Source organism: Thermobia domestica, chromosome 15, assembly GCF_964235325.1.
Source record: "Thermobia domestica chromosome 15, izTheDome1.hap1.1, whole genome shotgun sequence".
NCBI classification, from domain to species: Eukaryota; Metazoa; Arthropoda; class Insecta; order Zygentoma; family Lepismatidae; genus Thermobia; species Thermobia domestica.
The window spans coordinates 10,834,838-10,854,506 of NC_137468.1; the positions used below are offsets into that span (position 1 = coordinate 10,834,838).

At 37.2% G+C, this 19,669-nt stretch overlaps 1 protein-coding gene across 1 annotated transcript in view; it reads left to right on the forward strand.

The window, feature by feature from the left end:
• The window catches only part of Ack (activated Cdc42 kinase), a 93,889-nt gene that overhangs the window by 60,610 nt on the left and 13,610 nt on the right, over positions 1 to 19,669 (forward strand). Inside the window, exons 12-13 of the mRNA XM_081741312.1 lie at positions 99 to 362; positions 15,065 to 16,092. Coding sequence (XP_081597438.1) covers positions 99 to 362; positions 15,065 to 16,092 — 1,292 coding nt within the window. The remainder of the gene's footprint in view (positions 1 to 98; positions 363 to 15,064; positions 16,093 to 19,669) is intronic.

Consider the following 19,669-nt stretch of genomic DNA (forward strand, 5'->3'; position numbering starts at 1 on the left):
AGAGAGTTAGTTTTGGCATTTTCTGTCGGATCATAGCAAATATTTGAAACGAGTGTTATTTAATAAGTAAAATCAATAAGAACTGTGTTCCTTTCCAGGACTAGGACAGCAGGGAGCCAAACCGAACAAAACGAAACAGTTTTCTTATTCAAAGTTAATGAACGAAGGGGTGTCGGAAGATATGAAGTATAGGAGGCAACACTTCACTGCTAACAGTAGTAAATCAGCTGCTGAAGTGGGTGTACTAATAGATTTATCAGAAGATACCAGTAATACAACCCCGACACCAAATAGTATTCCAGCGCATTGTGATATGACCAAAGAAGAATCGATCCTAGATAAGCCAATTGATGCCATAGAAGGTGAGTCCTTTGCTTCGTTCAGTGTCAGTGGTACCCCCACGTACGAATCTAGCTCGTTCCAGAAAGGTACCCACTTCATGAATATCTCGTATTCCGAATCGAATTTTTCTATATGGAATAATGGAGTCAATATATAGGTACACTCATGTTCAAAATTATTGTCGCATGTCTATAAATATGTTGTTGTAGGAACATAATTTGATAACGAATTCGCCCAGTATGTCTTATAATGTTAGTATGTGTATAATCGGCAAAGACATGTATACGGCAAATTTCATGTTAAAAGAGCAGTAAATAAGAACAGTAAAACGAAAATAAAACTTTCTTGTCCATTTAGCAACATCTTGTTTTACTGATTCTAATTTTCATATTTATAATTCTTTTCCTATGAAACTTACCACTAATATACATTTCCGGACTCTACATATAGTATCAGTATTAAAAGTACCGTGCAAAATCATTATCAAATTATATTCTTACAAGAAGACAGTTATAGACATGCGACAATCATTTTGGACATGAGTGTACCTTGTAGTATTAAGTATTACAAAGTAAGACTATATTTTGAGTCAGTTAAATATAGTTAAAATGAAATGTAATACAGGGTGTTTCAAAATGAATATCGGGATTTTAAGGCTTTGTTGTATTTATTACAATTGACTTACAATTATTAATAATACATCAAATGAAAGAGAAACTCAAACAGTTTTACACGCACGCATGCGCATTCACTGTTTCCTCCGTCTGTCGTTAGGAAGCGCTAGTAGCAAAGATGGCGACTAGTGAGCAGAAAGCTTTCTGGTGTGTTTTACATTTTGCAAAGACTGAATCTGTAGTTACAGTGCAACGTGCTTTTCATATTAAGTTCAATTGCAGTCTATCAAGTGATAATATCCGTAGATGGTATCATCTGTTTGAAAACACCGGTTGTTTGTGCAAAGGAAAGAGTACGGGATGACCAAAAGTGACTGAAAAACATGTTAAATGAGTGAGAGAGTCTTTCACGCGCAGCCCCAAGAAATCAATTCGTAAGGCTAGTCGTGAATTAGCAATTCCAGTGACGTCTGTGAGGAGAATTTTAAGGAGATTGAGGGATTTAAGAAAGAAGATTGAAAGAGTTGTTGCAACAATTACTCCAAACACACTGATCAAGATTTGGAAAGAAATCGCCTATCGACTCGATGTGAGCCGTGTGACGAATGGTGCTTACATTAAACACTTGTAGCAAAAGCTATTTGAGTTGCTCTTTCATTTCATATATTATTTATAATTGTACGTTAAATGTAATAAATACTACAAAGCCTTTTTTGAAACACACTGTATGTGTCGATTTTATACATGTTTTCATTTGTAAGGAGTTTAGTGTGCCAAAATTCCTTTTTGTATTTATCGTGTCTGTCCATGTGTTCCTTCATATGGTAATCTCGAGAACTACGTGATGGATCAACATCAATTTTAGTCGTGAAATAGAGGGTCAAAAGGTAGGAAACGAATTTATTGTTAGAGGTGACCCATCCATTTGATCCGAAGATATGGTCCCCCTTCATGTATTCCCATAGGGATTTAATAATATAATAGAGGAATTGCCCCTTGCTAGTGTGCAATATGGTCTTGTCAACTTTAGTAATCCCCCCAAATAAATAAATAAATAAATAAAAATAAACAAAAAATTAAGAGTTTGGGAATTGGGAACTAACAAGCCCGTCCCAGGGTTTTGTAAACCAAAATCTTTAGAGCAAAAGGTGCTGACATCGTGACCTAGTCGTCGAAAATTGTTGACGACCAGACGGAGTCAGGGAAACTTTTATTTGACCTGTTAAAAAAAATCGAACTTATATTTCCACGTTGTGTACACTGTGACAAACCAAATTCTTTCACGGGATGTACTCTGTGATACTTCTGGTTTGTTTTTTCCAGTCACTAATAGTAATGCCAAGAGTTGTTTCTGAAAAAATAATGCATTCTTATTGATTGTTTTATTGGGTAAAAAAGGGAAAATATTGTTTAAGGTATTCACTCTACCATTTTACTCATCTCTCATCATCACCGTCCCCTTTAGCCTAACCGGCATAACCGTGGAACGTAAAACTTAAAGATTTCATTTCATTATATTTAATGAAAATCACACGATTGAAAGGGAACCCGAGTCTCTGGCTTACGAGATGTGACCAAAAAATACGGTGAATAATTTTATTAGAAACAAATTAATAACCTTACATGGAATTTGATTTAATCTGTTTCAAAGTACTGTCCTTGGCTAGCAATGCATTAATCTCAACGTTGAATCCATGACTGGAAGCATTTCTGGAAGGATTCTTTTAGAAGGGCATTTAATTGCTCTGTTGTGGCCCTCTCAATGTTAGTAGTGGTGTCAAAACGTTTTCCTTTAAGCACTGTTTTAATTTTTGGGAAGAGCCAGAAGTCGCAGGGTGCTATATCTGAAAAGCATAGTGAATGTGGACAGACAGGAATATTTTTTTCGGCCAGAAACTCGCGGATCAAAAACAAGGTGTGGGACAGCGCGTTTTCGTGGTGAAGAAGGAAGCCATTTGCCCATTTAATCGGTGGTTAAAACAGTTTTCACGGACCCATACGAGATGTTTAGGTCTTCGGAAAACTCTCGAATAGTCATTCACCTGTTTGAACAAATCATTTGTGCCACTTTTTGCAGATTTTCATCTGTTTTTGACGTCGTAGGACGTTTTGATCGTTGCTCGTTTTCAACCGACTCCTAGCCTCTTTTGAATCGCTCATACCACTTGTAACCAGTATTCAATGCCACTGCTTCATCGCCATACACTGACTTTGACATTTCGTGAGCCTCTTTGGCACCTTTTTTGCAGCTTAAAACAACTCAATGTGGGCGCGCGACAGACATTCTTAACACGTCCTCACTCTTCTGCCTCTGGAAGCCAACTAACATGTCACAACTTGTTCAAACTCGACACTGACTGTTCCAAAGGCTTAGGCTACCGGGCTTACTAGTTGAAATGGATACAACATCGATAGATGGCACTGTGCAACTACATTCACCTTACTTTTTGATCATACCTTGTATATGCCGATGTGTTAGCCACTACGCTGCCCAAAGTGTCTGGCTGATCGGTGAACATACTGGGTAGCGTAGTACTTTACACACCGATCTGATAAGTCGGAAACCAGGGTTCTATTCCGAGTCCAATGTATATCTTTTCACTCTTTAAATATAATTGAATTTGTACCCATAGAAGAATTAGTGTAAGAAAAAAAAATCTTTATTTCCTCTGTTTATTACATAACATATTCACTATATTTGACTTACGCTCAGTTGTTATTTTTCCATTAACCGAACATGGCATCAATATAAGTTTAATAATAGTAGTAATACTAATGTGTCTTGTTCCATATACTTCCACCACTATAATGATGACTATAAATACAGAAAACGCTTCTTACTCTGGCACGTTCGGGACCATAGCCGTGCCGCATTATCAAACGTCAATATAATTTCGAAGGAATCCAAAGATAAATCACTCAAAAAAAAAAGCAAACAATTGAACATATATTATATGATTTTATGCACATTCCGAACGTGTGCAGACAATATAAATATCCTACAAAGTGTTTCGTCACTCTAGCAGTTGGAGGGAGGAGGTTGAAATATTCTTGTTTATAATTGAATAGAGTAAACAATTAGATTCAAACATTGAATGTTCGTTTATTTGACTGTTTTTATGGACGTGGATGGGAGGAGAGGTAGAGGGAGATCAAGGAGGAAAAGAATAGTTATAGATATACATGAAAAAGAAAACCTAAGGTGCTTAATATATGGACACAGGGATTGTCCAAGCACAGCAGGGGTCTCTGGTACAACCACGTGGCTTGAGTGGAGAGCACCGACATCGAGTGAGAGATCGATAGCTGTTCTGGGAAGGGGACTGGGTGGATTAGTAGTTAACGCATCGGCACGTGATGCCGGAGGTCCCGGTTCGAGTCCCGGTCCAGTTAGTAACTTTTTCATTTTTTGTATGTTATGAATGGATATGGTTCAGAATGACTTCAGATAAAAGGGTCTAACAGAGGAAGAATTCCGGGACAGGACTTCATGGAGTAGACTCATCAGAAACGTCGACTTCAATGAAGTGGAGAAAAGACGGAGAAAGAAAAAGAGTCTTGTATTAATTAAAAGACAGTACAAAAGAAATATGGTAATGCAGTACAATGATTTTTAAAATCAGTTGTAGTAAGCTGCTCTATACACGAGAAAATTACTGCTTACAAAAACTTCTGATGTCACGTTGCTTCCGTGATTCGGATTACTTAGAGGAGTCACCAAAATCAAAAATTAAAAAAAAAAAAAACAGAACTCTGTACTTTTCAGTACAAAAGAACAACCTTCCCACACACAAACCTTTGTACCTCGTACAGACCTGTGTGAAAACGTACTTTTTAGTAAGAACCACACAAGACTGCACATTTCTGGAAAACTCAAAACAAAGAGCATTCTTAAACGAAATGGAGATGACGGAAGAACAAGCAGACATAGTGTTGGTGGAAGAACTCACCATGGACCTGCCCTGAATGGAACGATACCTTAGAGGGCATCCAAGGACTAGAGGAAGAGAACCAAGGGCAAACAAAGAAAGAAGAAAGGAGCAATGTTCCAGGGACCAGTGGGTAACCAGATTTCTCACAAGCCGTGGGAAACCAACCCGGACTCTCTTGGCCCAACTACAGGTTGAGTGGGAAAAGGAAAGAGAGCTTTAAAACACTGCGCAAGCTAGTCTACAAACGACATCTTGCACAGCACTACGGAGGGAGAAAACCAGGACCAAACAAGAAAAGAAAAAAGGAGCAATACTCCAGGGACCAGCGGGCAACCAGACCCCCCACAAGCCATGGAGAACTAACCCTGACGCTCTCGGCCCAACTACAGATTGAGCGTGGAAAGGGAAGAGAGCTTTAAAACGCTACGCAAGCTTGTCTACAAACGACATCTTGCACAGCACAGCACTATGAGTCCGAACACAAAAAGGGGACAGCAGCGCAAATCTGTCTTCAACATTGAGGGGGGACGGGTAAGACTGTTCCCATAATCTTTTTTGTTTGTTTTTAAGCGACTTTGAGGCCTATTCTGAGGGGATATCAGTATCATCTCACTTTTGTTTGTGGCAATCGAACACAAATCATCACATTTCTCCTCCCAAAAAATTTCAAATCGGATTATTGGGAGGGACAGTCTCCTCCAGTTCGAAGATTGGAGTGGACATGTTCCCCTCATCCGGGATTTGCGCCAGTGGAAGGGGTATAACTGGGCAAATCCCTGATAAGGCTTCAAAAGCCTGATATGAACTTGGTTGAATATGCTAAAGTACCAACCAATTTCGAAGAATACATACAAAACGTACAGCAAAGAACTAAAAAGTAGCTCTGGACTTCCTAAAAATGAAAAGCCAACCACAAAAAAGGAACAACAAAAGAGAATCAGAAACACACAAGGAGGAAGACAAAACACATTACAGAGGAAACCAAGAAGAGAATCGATAGAAGACCTCATGGAGTTCCTGAAAAACTTCCAAAAATAGAAAAAAATGAAACCCACCCCCAAAAAACAAAGGTCCTTTTCAGGACCACCAAAACTTCAGAAGAGAGTTAAATTGTGAATTGACCCAACAATACTGAGAAAAAAACACACACAAACCCAACAACTATAAGGGCTAAAAGAAAAGTAGATCCAGAAACAAAAATAAGAAAGGAAAAAAATCACTCATACACAACCTCACAAACCAAACCCTAACCCCCGAGCAACTGTAGGTACTGGAAAAAGGACTATCCTTCTGTCCAACATATAAAACAAATCCGATGGTCCTGAAAAAGGACCTGAAACAATTCACGCAGAAACTAAACAAACTATACCGAACATCACTTAAAAAAGAAATAACCCAAACAAAAACTAGAACATCAACACCTCTGCCAATAATGGGAGAGAACAAAGAAAACCAGACATGACCATGCACTGTATAAAAGAACACAGGTCACCTATGAGAAAAAATCCTCAATATCTTACAACTTACTTCCTGACTTAAGCCGTCCTCTTCTACCTTCCGGTGTAGAGGGTGTTTCCAGAGAGCTTTCCAATCGTCTCTTGTTTCGTGCTCTTGTCTGCACCGTCATCCATGGAACCTTCTTGTTCCTTGCGATTTCTCGAATATCTTCCAGCCATGTTTTCCTCGGTCTTCCTTTTGGTTTCTTTCCTATAACTTTCGCCTCGTATACTTGTTTCACTATTCTCTTTTCATCCATTCTCGTTAAATGACCAAACCATCTCAACTTTATCTTCTGTATTTCATCTTCCAATGGAGTGTACTTTAAGCATTTCTCTTATTTTGACATTCCTTATCTTCTCTCTTCTGATTTTACCCTCTATTTTTCGCAGAAACCTCATTTCCGTTGCTTGTAGTTTCCTTTGTTGGTTTGTACTCAAGATCCAAGACTCACAAGAGTATGTTAATATTGGCTTACATATCGTTTTGAATACTGTTGTTTTTTTGTTCTTTTTGTTACTTCCTTTCTGTTCAGGAGCTGTGTCTTGAACCCATTAAAACATCTTCCTGCAGCTGCTACTCTGTTAAAAAATTTCTTTATCTAGTTTTCTTTCTTTATTTATCCAGGTTCCTAAATATTTGAAGTTATCCACTTGTTCTATTGTTTCATTTCTGATTTTGATGTGGTGCTTTTTGTCTTTAGAAAGTATCATCGATTTTGTTTTGCCTATGTTTACTTTTAGATTTCTCTTTTTCAAAACATCGTGTGCGTGGGTTTTCTCGGGGTTCTCCCGTTTCCTCCCACTTTCTTCATTCCACTATTTCATTCATCACTCATCATCATCGTCTCCTTTAGCCTAACCGGCATAACCGTGGGACGTAAAACTTGAAGATTTCATTTCATTTTTTTCTCTTTTTCAACTGCTCTTTCCACAGCTTTAAGTTATAATTCAAATTTTCTTCTGACTTGGCTATTAGAACTGCATCGTCTGCAAATTCTAATTCTGCAGCGATTTTTATTGGTTCATTTTCCAAAAAACTATTTCGTACCATTTGTTCTTGTTCTTCTTGCGGCATTCTTTCATAACGTCATCTAGCACAAGGTTGAACAAAATAGGGCTGAGTACACAGCCTTGTCTTACTCCTGACATAGTGTAAAATTCTTTTGATGTTTCATTACATGTCCTTACGTAGTTCCTTGTTTGTCTATAATAATTCTGAATTACGTTTGCTAACTTACTATTTACATTCCTGTTTTTAAGGTTTTTCCATATTTCTTCTCTTCTGACAGTATCAAATGCTTTCGTTATTTCTATAAAGCAAAGATGGATTTCTTTATTTTGATTTATTCCTTTTTCTATGATTTGTCTCAGCGTAAATATTTGATCTTGTGTGCTTCTGTTTGGTCTAAATCCACCTTGAGAATCTTTCAATTGCAGTTCGATTTCCTTCCTTAGTTTTTCATCAAGAATCCTTGCAAACATTTTAGCTACTGTACTCAGGAGCGAAATCCCTCTATAGTTATTGCAGTCTTTGTTATCTCCTTTCTTATAAATAGGTACTATCACTGCAATTTCCCAATCACTGGGTACTTGTTCCTTCTTCCAAATCAAGTTAAATAACTTTACCAGCATTTTTCTTCCAAACGTACCTTATCATTTCTGGAACAATTCCATCATGTCCTGATGGTCTTCCGGATTTCATTTTCTTTATTATCCTCTCTAATTCTTCTTGTTGGATGTTACTTTCCGTTTCTTCTGTTTTGTGTCTGTCGTCTTCCTGTGTCTGTTTTTCGCTTCCACTATGTTCATATTTCCTTAACTTTTGCCTTATGTTTTCGACTCATCTATTTCTCTCTTGTATTGGGTCCTCCTCCTCTTTCAGTGTTTCTTCCAAGTAGTCTCCCCATCTTTTTATTATCTCCTCTTCCTTAACCAATATTTTCCCCTCTTTATCATATATTCTTTTAATTATTGGTTCTTTTTGTTCTTTTCTCATAGATTTTAGTGTGCCATAGAATAACTTTACGTTTCCTTGATAATTCTCCTGCATCCTTTTCCCGAAGTCTTCCGAAGCTTCCTTTTTACTTTTTATTACTAGATCCTTAACCTTTTTTCTCTGTTCTTTGTATCTTTCGTAGTCGTTCTCCGTTTTCGTTAATAGATAGTTTTTCCATCTCTTCTTCTTCATTTGAATTTCTTCATTCCACCATGCTGTTCTTTTAATTTGCGATCCCGCAAGTTTGGATTTCCCGCATACCTACTCTGCCTTCTTTATGATTGTTGTTTTAAATTGTTCCCAAAGTTCTTCTACGTCCTCTGTTTCTTCTTCTTGTAGTAACCTTTCGAACACTTCTTCTGCTTGTTGTATGTATGCTCTTCTAGGACCTCCTTCTGACAATTTCTTCATCTTTATTTTTTCTGTAACTTTCCTTTTTCTAGTGGCTGGTTTTCTTGTTTCTTCTCTAGTCACTATTAATTCCATTGCTGAAAGATAATGATCCCTCCCTACTTCTGGTCCTCTCATAACTCTTACATGCTTGATTTCTTTCCAGTTTTTTCTAGGTACCAATATGTAATCTATTATAGACTTATATTTTTGTGTTTGTTATTACGAGGTTGTTTTCAACGCAAAACTCAAGGATTCTTGTTCCGTTGTCTTGTGGTGGACAAACACCGTGCTCGTGGGTTTTCTCGGGGTTCTCCCGTTTCCTCCCACTTTCTTCATTCCACCATTTCACTCATTTCTCATTATCACCGTCTCCCTTAGCCTAACCGGCATAACCGTTCCGTTGTCGTTTTGTATTGTTTCGCCATATTGCCCTAGTAGCCCATTATAGTTCTTATAGTTTCCCCCAACTCTTCCATTTAAATCTCCAATTACTATTGTTGATATGTTGCTGTTGTCTATTGTTTGTTGTAATGTGTCCCAAATATATTTCTTTCTGTTCCACTGGGACATCTTCACTTGGTCCGTACCCTATAATTTTTTTTTTTTGTCGTCTATCTTCTTTCTCATCTAAAATGATTGTAAGTGCCAGTATATTTTCGTTCACAAATTCCCAATCTTGTATTCTGTTTATAATGTCCTGTTGTACTATACAACCTACTCTTCTTGCTCTTTCGAATTTTGATATTCCTGAGTAAAATAAAGTGTACCCATTCCCTATGTTTTCTATACCTTTCTTTTTGGTTTCGGCTATTCCTATAATTTTCATGTTTAGCTCCTTTGCTTCTGCTGTTAATTCTGTTCTTTTCCTGTTAGTCCTCGGACATTCCAGGTTCCAATTCTCATATATCCTAATCCTCGCCTTGTTATCAGATCATCCCAACCGGCTCTCTGTTTCCCTGTTCTTTTGATGGTTAACGATTTCGGACATACGAGTTATTAGCCCGTAGTATCCTATCGTGATGAAGGGGTTGCCTTTTTTAGGTGCTCACGCTCACCTTTGTCTGGCTGTTGGTCTGCAGACTTCTTGTTTTACAGGGAATTAATGCCTAACCCTCCTCCTTTCTCATCCGGGCTTGGGACCGGCAATGTCGGAGTTAATGTAACTGAGAAGCAAATCAAACCTATCCTGACGTCATAGACACGCACTTTAACAGCTGAAATCCAAAAAGGATATAAAACCCATTGACAAATCAGGAGGCCAGGTGAAAATGAACACTACTCCAACTGAATTACAGAACCACATTCAGAGAAATAAAACAATCAAAAGAAACAATATAAAAATTGTAGAGAAGAAAATAACCTTGTTCGAAAAGCTACTAATACAAACAGGAGCACTGAAACACTTCCATAAAGGAAGACAGAGGGGTAAACCTGCCTATCTTCTACCTAGTACCAAAAATACATTAACAAGACCTAAGACGGACCTTTCTCTGGGAAGACCAATAGTATCAGCCTGCAACAGTCCCACAAAAAAAACTAGACAAATATCTGACACATTTTCTTATGAAATTCCTACCCACACTGTTGGAATGGCTACAAGACACCACAGACTTTCTTCAAAGAATCAGACAGATCAGAAAAATATATCCCACAAATCTCATACACCAAAGATATAAAAAATCTATACCCAAGCATAGCAAAGCGAAAGAAGCATAGAACTCGAATCAAACTATTACACCTCGAGATATGACTGGCTAAAAAATAAAAGAATACGAGGGAGAAACTCTGGTACCTCCATCCCAATTACTAATAAAGAGAGGGCTGGAAATTCTGATGTATAATAACTACATTAGATTTGATGACAAATTATTTCTCCAACGCTAAAGTACAGCCACAGGGGCATCGGTGTCGGTGGCCTATGCGAACATCTACGTTTACATGGAGGTAGCCCAGACGGAAACGGGCCCCAAGAAACCAGTATATGGATACAGATTTGTGGACCACATCATGGTAATATTCCCAGGCACCAAACAACAGCTTGAAACATATATTGAAAACTTCCAAAAACACAGGTGGATTGGAATTCACCATGGAAACAGACCAAACTCGAATAACCTTCCTGGATGTAACAATATTGCGGTCGCCTAGAGACAGACATTTACTACAAACCCATAAACAAACAAGAATTCTTGAGAGCGAACTCAGCACACCCCACAGCACTAAAAAAATCACTAATAACATTCCAAGGATTGCGTCTAACAAGAAATACTGAAAACAAACCGAGATTAAGAAAGACTAAAACTCCTAGGTACAACATTCATAGCAAGAGGCTACAAGAAGGCACTTGTCAAAATTAAAATAGAAAAAAAAAAGGACAATAATATTTCCATTCCTCTCCCACCCAAATTATGAGAACAAACTGAAGACCACCAATGAATAGAGACACGATTTTGTGGTAGCTAAGAATTCGTGATTTCGTTATAAAATATGCGTAAAGCGGAATAAAGTCGGTGAATAAAAATTCAATGTAAGAACATTATTTTTTTGGCAATTACAATTAGTTACCTTTTATTTCTACTTAATTTGCATTCATCAATCATCATGACGTGAGCTCATGCATGACCATATTAAACAATATTTGAGTTTTTTTAAAAAATAACACTAAGCATCTTCATTGAACAAAAGTACCATTTAAAGAGAAAAATAAACACACAAAGAGAGAGAACATTAATAGAAAAAAAAAAAAACTTTCGTGTTCACAGTTTACTTATGCAAATAACACTTAAGCATTGTTTCAATGTTTTCTGGTGTTAAATTTGTTCTTTTGTCGGTACGTGTGTCATTGTAAGAAGAGAGAGCCCTCTCCACATCGACATTCGAAACTGATACGCATTAGTTGCAGACACTTTTTCAGCGATTTCTGAATGCTCATCTAACATACCCGGCAACACTCCTTCTACACTATTCATCACGTTGCTAGCATTTGCCAAATAATGATAATGAATAAATCGTAAAAGCGTCGACAAATTGTCGCTTTTGCGTAAATTTCGTGGAATATCGAGACTTGTTGTAAATTTCGTTAATTCGACAGAATTTCGCGTTTAATCGCGAGCGTTATATGGCCTAACAAATAGTGAAAAAAATATGTTTTAGGTATACAACATTTTCATACTAAACTGATACTTTTCGCGTGTTGCCAAAAAAAATCGTGTCTCTACCAATGAGTTCTGGAAAAGAAGGAATACAGAATATAAAACAGAGGAATGGTGACAAAAAGAAGCCGCAGGGATCTCCAATGATAGCAAACAGGATACCCAAAAATCTTAAACAAGATCTCACCAAAGCCACATACGATAGACCATTAAAAAAGGGAATACTGAAAGACGAGTAACCACACAAAGAACAGGAGAAACAAAGTACCGGGAAACCGGAAACAGGAGACGAATGAAAAGAAAAAGAATAAAGAAAAGAGAAACAGAAAAAGGAAAAGGCAAAATAAGAAAAGGGAATAAAAAATACCAAACGTTGGGAGGGGTTCGATTCCCGGCGGGAGCTCATGTGGTTCGGATTTCACGTTAATCAGTAAGTCCATGCCTCATATAGCCTCGCTGCTGAACGGGACGTTAAACTCAAAATACCAAACGAGGACAGAGAGGATCCTATGCAACATAAAAAGCGAAAACACAGAATGAATAAAAAAAGAAAAACGATAACTCTCAGAACCCACCCAAACAGAACCACTTTAAACCAAAAAAGAAACCCAAAACAAACTACCCAAAAGAAAGGGTTTACATACAAAACGTAAAACCTTGAATCAGAAGAATGAGGAAACAAGAAATAAAAGCAATAAAAACGACAATGATAACCGAAACACCAAAGGCGAAACATGACAAAAGAAAACATAAATAACAACAACAACGAAACAACAGAAAACAAAAAGAAAAACCACATCCATAGAGAAACAACGACACTCGTGGCCCATATCAACATAAACCAAAAGAGTGAACATATAACATTAATAATAATAATAAGAAGAAAAGCGAAGGGAAAAAAGAGGAAAAAACTTTACGTAAGGGAAAACAAAATACCTTTCCATGTATAGAATGATATTGCACACGAACGCAGGAAATAATGGAGAAACGAGATCCAATGAACAAAGGAAAAGGACTCTGGTGGACACAGAGAAACCGGACTCTATGCTTTACCTATACACTTGTATATGCAGAATTCCTACAAAATAACAATAAATAAATTAATTAATAAGTGTTATTTGTTACTATTATTAATAACTATTATTAGGTGTTTTGTTATACATCAGAAATCTGGATGCTAATTTTAAGATGTGTTGACTGTCCGTTACTTAGATTTTTTGCATTGTATGAAAGGTGTTGTAAGCAACAAGTACTTTAATAGTATTTTGTAAGTATTTCATCGCCTATATATTAATGTATACGAGGTGTGACACAAAAATAAACGAGACTGGTCCAATAAATCATTGTACTTTCAGAATCAGTTCTCCGTGACATTATCACCTTCAAAGTAGTCCCCTTCAGCATTCACACACTTCTGCATTCGGTGCTGTCATTGCTGGTAACGGTTCTGGAACGAGGTTTTTGGAAGGCCCTTCACAAAATTCTCTGTTTTTCCCTGGACCTCTTCAGCGGAGGTAAAATGGGTTCTCTTTAAGCAAGATTTCACTGTGGGAAATTAAAAAAAAAAAAAAAAAAAAAAGTCACATGGAGCCAAATCAGGTGAATAAGGAGGATGCTTAATCACAGTAATGTTTTTGCTGGTCAGAAACTTCTTAACAAGATAGGGCTGTGTGAGCGGGTGCAATATCCTGGTGCAACAGCCATTCATCGCTCCACAACTGTGGCCTTTTTTCTCCTAATTTTTTCATGAAGCTTTTTTAGTACTTCAGTGTAGTAGTGTTAATTAACAGTCTGACCACTGAGAATCCATTCAAACGTTACAATTTCATTGATGTCGAAGAAGACATGTTCATCATCTTCCACACTGTCCCTTTCCCCCTGAAAACCACTTATGCCATTCAAACACACCTGCACGAGCCAAAGTTTCATCTCCGTGAGCCACCGTTAACATGTGAAATGTTTGCGTGGCTGGTTTCTTAAGTTTCACAAGAAACTTGATGTTGATTCGCTATTCGGTTTTTACATTAGACACTTTTTCGGCAAAATGCAGTTGCATATGATCACTCAATGACGCAGTACTTCCAACTAGCGTGGTCGGTTAAGTCGAAACTGGCCTCATGGGTAGAGGAGGTGTATGGGCCGACGTCACCAAAACGGTTGTTGCCAACTCCACTTTTTCAAGCTAAACACTACTTAGTTTTTTTTTTGTGTGTGTGTGTGTGTGTGTGTGTTACACCTCATACATTTTAAGCCAGTAATTTGTTTTATTATTATTATTATAGAAAAGAACACATATTATTACGTGTGTGGTGCGTCTTGAAATCATATTTTGCTTCTATACTTGACACACCTTTGCCCGTTTTTCGTAAGTAAAAAGAGATAATGAAATGTAACTTACCACAATAATAGATAATGTTATTCTACACGCGAAAAATACGAATCCAAGAATTTTCAGTGTTTCCATCCATAGAAATTACAATGTGGCCAGAATATGAATTACCCAAAAATCTAGGTTAAGGCAGCGACTAGAAAAATGAACTCAACGGTAATTGATGACTTATCATGTTGTCTTGGTTCTTTGTTAACTACTTTTTAAATAATATTTGTATTTATTTTGTAGTAATCAGTACAAAATAAAATACAAATATTATTTAAAAAGTAGTTAACAAGGAATAATCTATAGCAGTGTTTCTCAAAATGTGGGTCGCGACCCATTGGAAATGAAAATTGGAAGTGTTTGTTAATGAGGTGAAGAGTAAGTGGTTGCTCAGGGCCTTGCCCTGTTCTACAATCAATAGAGATGCTGGGTTTGGATGGAAAGAGAATGGGTGAGTCAAAATCTGTTAAGGAGTAGGACATTGCGTTGGGAATAGTGTTAGCTCTGTATTACCATTATGTGGAAAAAATTAGAAATATGATTTTCAAAATTTAATTGGTTTGAAATACACCACCATTGCGTAGAACGACAATGTGTATTTGAATAAAAGTAGGTGGGCCACAAAGTACTTTCTAATATTTAGTGTGGGTCGTGGTAACAACAAGTTTGAGAACCACTGGTCTATAGTATAATATGTATGTAATATATATAGATATATGTATAATCTGTAGTGTAATTTGTAATAATCTTGTCTTCCAGGTTTCGTTGATGCCTCTGGAGATCATATTTATGAGAATTTCCCTGGTGGAGAGCCTCCTCGTTCAGAATCCCCGGATCCATTTGATACGTCCAGAGTGTACGGGAGTCGATATTACTCCCATGTGGCTCTTGAAGAGGTGTCCGCGGTCCAACGGGAAACCAGCACTTATATGAACACTGAAAATATTTCCAGTGCAAGTTCGTGGCCTTCGCTACATACTGATCAGTTAAATGCTGCTCCAACGCCTGTGGACGCTCCCTTCAGCCGACTTAGTTGTGCTCTAGACAACTTAAAATTAGAATCGAACAGTATTAATTCTCCAGTTCTCTCCAATACTCAACAATTACCTTCCAGTCCTTCAAAGCAAGACAGTGTTTTTTTAGATCCAAAGTTTATAGCTGAATTAGAAAAGAAACTAGGACAAAAGGAGGCATTTGCTAACACTGATTCAGCAACGGAAGCGACGCCGTCTTCTGTAAATATTCCCCTGTTGAAACCACCGCCGCAGAAAGTGACCCATAAAAGCTTTCCTCAATCAAGTTCTTCCAGATATGGTGTTCAGTCGAGTGAGGTAGTGTCACCGCTGACTTCGAGAACCAAAAGCTTAAGTTTGTCGCAGAAGAACGAATTAAGGAAAACAGTGAATTTACAATGCAACTCTAGTCAAAACAACACTATGTCCCAAAACTCACAGTCTTCCTACAAAGACACGTCAAGCGTGGAAAGTGTGTATAGTAACGCTTTACAAAACTTCAGTAGTTCGGAACCGAGTAGAGAAAAGGATGTTAATTGTTCCGGTTACGGTGATACGAAAGCTTTAAATAAACAAGGAATCAGGACAGCCAAAGTGAAACCTCTATTTTCAGAGAATTTCGACGGCAGTGATTTTCGAAAGACAAGAAATTTTTCTACGTCGTCGCAGCATAGTCAGGAGAATAACGTAATTCAGTGGTCTTCATTGCATATGCCAGTTGCAGCTACATCACCTAGACATATGTCCAGCTTGAAACCAGAAACTGAGAAACTAGTATGGATATTATTATTTTAATTATAGTTTGTTAGTAATAGTATTATTATTTATTTATTTATTTTTCAAAAACGCAAACTTCATTGTATCAATTTAATATTTTGCAATTTAGTTTTCTGTTTTAAATGTTAATAGAGATTTGTTTATTTATTTATTTTTTTTTCTAAAAAGTTCTAATATTGTACGTACAATTTCCAGGAGAGAAATTAGTGTAGTGAAGGTCACGCACTGAATGTTATGTAATTTAGTGTTTTCAGTATTGACCCTTTATCAGTAGAAATTCGAAACCGTGGATATATTCGACAAATTTCCTTTGTGTTTTTCAGCTCATCTATTTTCAGACAGTCAAGAAGATAGATATTCACTTTTTATGTGCCTACCTGTCTTTTTTTTTTTTCGGTTCATTATTTTGTTCTTAAAATATTCGTGGTCGCCATAGTTGAGCAGTTGAGCGCTTACCTGTGGTGGGCGAGATCCCAGTTCGTGCCAAGTGAGCTTGTTGTACGATTTATCTGGATTTTCCCGCTTCCTCCTACTTCCTTTATTCCACCATTTCCTGCATTATTATCACTATCCCTTAAGGTTGGTTTAAAGGGACAAGTTTTGCCGATAGATGGCACTACAGTCTTCGTATCTCTCCCATGTATTTTTTTACCTTTCAGGAAAATTCACTATTTCTCTTACAAATTTTAACCTACAGACTTCAAATTTTTAGAAAAGGAACTTCATGATCTATCGAAGGCAATAATACGTGCCGATTTTTGATTTAGAATTTTGTTCATTGTTGAAATGGCTTGATTGTTGAAATAGATATCCAAATCTTTAACAATGGAACTGTTTCAACAACGAAGACAATTCTATATAAAAAATCGACACGGATTGTTCCCTTTAATAGGTTATGAAGTTCCATCTTTAAAAAATTGAAGTCTGTAGGTTGAAATTTGTAAGAGAAATTGTAAATTTTCGTGAATGGTAAAAAATACATGGAAGAGATACGAAGACTGTAGTAACATCTATCGGCAAAACTTGTCCCTTTACACTAACCTTAACCTCGTCGCATAACGTGCAACGTTAGACTTTTTAAAAAAATCCATTAATTGTTGGTCAACGAACTAAATTTATCGCATATATTTGCTGTTTTGAATTTCTACAGGCACGGGTAAATAATTAATGAAACACTAGGATGCATATCAAACCGTTATTATAATAAAAGTCCAACATTCAACCTAAAGCATCCGAGTAAAACCCATCGCCAACGATTTAATGTTTTCGTGTATACAAGAATAATCGATCGGCTTGAAATAAATAAATAAATAAATAAAAGTTGCAGTAGTTTTCAAGAAATTTGTGTACCAAACACTCTTTTCTATATTTACTCTGTCTGTGCGTGATGATGATTTTGAGTTTAGTGTCCCTTTCAACAGCGAGGCTGTATGAGACCTGGACCTACAGCTTAACTTGGGATCCGAATCACACGAGCTCCCGCCAGGAATCGATCCCGGATGTCCCACGCCAAAGGCGTGTACGCTAACTGCTTAGTCATGAGGAAGCTCTCTGTATGTCCGTGTGTCCGTCTGTCCAGAAGAGACAGAATCTCAGTAACTACTTGATGGATCATAATTTTGGCCAGAATGTAGCGAGTGAAAAGTTAGAAATCAAGTTCCGTTGCTGGACGTAATCTACTCCGTTGATCCCAAGATATAAACTATCAGAAAGCGGTTCCGCATGTATTCGTACGGGAGTAATTATAGATATTAGCTTTGCTAGATAGACTACACCCAGTACTATAGATATTAACGGGTTAGTATAATGTTCAGGATGTAAAATACTACCTGTCCGTGGAGTACAACGCTAAAATGAAACTAAATGAATTTATGGTCGACAAATTTAAAGACTTAAATATTTTTTATTTTCAAATTTTCATTTACTTTAAAGCATACTTCATTTAATTTGAGGTAAAATCTGATATAAGTTTATGCTTGGTAAAATGTAACTTGTTAAGGAGTTCGCTTTACCGAAAACTACACCAAACTCCTTTTTGTGGTGTACAATACATTGTGACACTGCTACTCGTTCATTAATGAAACGGGAAGGTTATGAGTTTCTAGCAGCTGATATTTTCCAACGCATCAATTGATTAATCTCTATGTATAAAAATGAAAATGACTATGTGATTTCATAACTCTTGAACCACCCAACCGTACCCGATCAAATTTTCAACATAGATGAGATTCGGGCCTAGGATGTTTTTTATCATTTCACTTTGATGGTGTAACTTAGGGGAGGAGGAGATATTTAAAAATGATAGAAAATGATCGGTGTTAGTGTCGAATCCATAGATTTCGGGGTCACAGAGACGAACAGTGACACTTTCGAGGCCATTTAAATCCACATTTAGCCCTTTAGTCCAAAATGAAACGTATTCTCCCCGTGCGAAGAACGGGTATTCTGCTAGCATTTAATATATAGATAGGATGGATCAAAAGTTACAAAGGGTTTACAGTTGTGATTTTTTTATTATTTATTTTTCATTAGTTTCCAGTGATATTTCACAGACTTAAAAGACCAAAGATGACAGATTGTTTACACTTACGTGTGGAATATCTCAGGTACGGGCTCTGTGTAGCAGATGATTCATGACAAAGGTCAACTGCTCGTCGGAGTGTCCGTATTTCTGCACGATTATTGTCCTTGAGCTGCTATATTCTTTGTTTGTTCACATACACTTTGTCCTTAACATAGCTCTAAAGGAAATAATCAAGAGGAGTGAGGTCGGGCGAGCGGCAGACCAATTTATGTCAGTGTTTCTCGAGATGATGCTATGGCCGATAATGGTCCTCAGAAGCCCAATTGAGGTCCTTGCCATATGTACAGTGGGCCCCATCTTGTTGAAACTACATCTCCGGCATGTTCTTTATTACAAGACGCACAATAGTCGTCTTCTTCATGTTTTGATATCGACAAGACCTCAGCGTGAAATTTTCTTTGGGGCTATCTGAAGGACAACGTGTATGTGAACAAACAGAAACAAAACAGCAGCTCAAGGATAGAAATATGGGCACTCCAACCAGAAGTATTGACCCCTGTAATAAATCATGTGCTACTCAGGGCCCATATATGTGAGGCCCATAATGGCGAACACCTACCTGAGATTACATTCCACACATAAATGTAAAAATCTCTCATTCTTAGTCATAAGTCAGTGAAATATCAATGGAAACTAATGATAAATAAATAAATAAATTAAACAAAATTGTTCACAAGTATAATTCCCTCGTGACTTTTGGCGCACCCTGTATATGTTATGGTTTCACATCCAGTGCTCACAGTTACATATATGTCATTCAGGATTAAAATGGTGTGGGATGATTACTGCTTTTGTGTACAGAAGAATGTTCTTTTCACGTTCACTTATTTCGATTCTAGATACTGGTAATGGAAAGACAACGCAGGTTGTTAAGCAAGGAACCCTAAGGAACTGTATAAACTCTCGACCATTATTTCTACAGAAAAGCAGACTTGTGAAAGTAGTTACTCCAGCAACGTATGTTTTTAAAAGAACGCTCTGACCTGACGT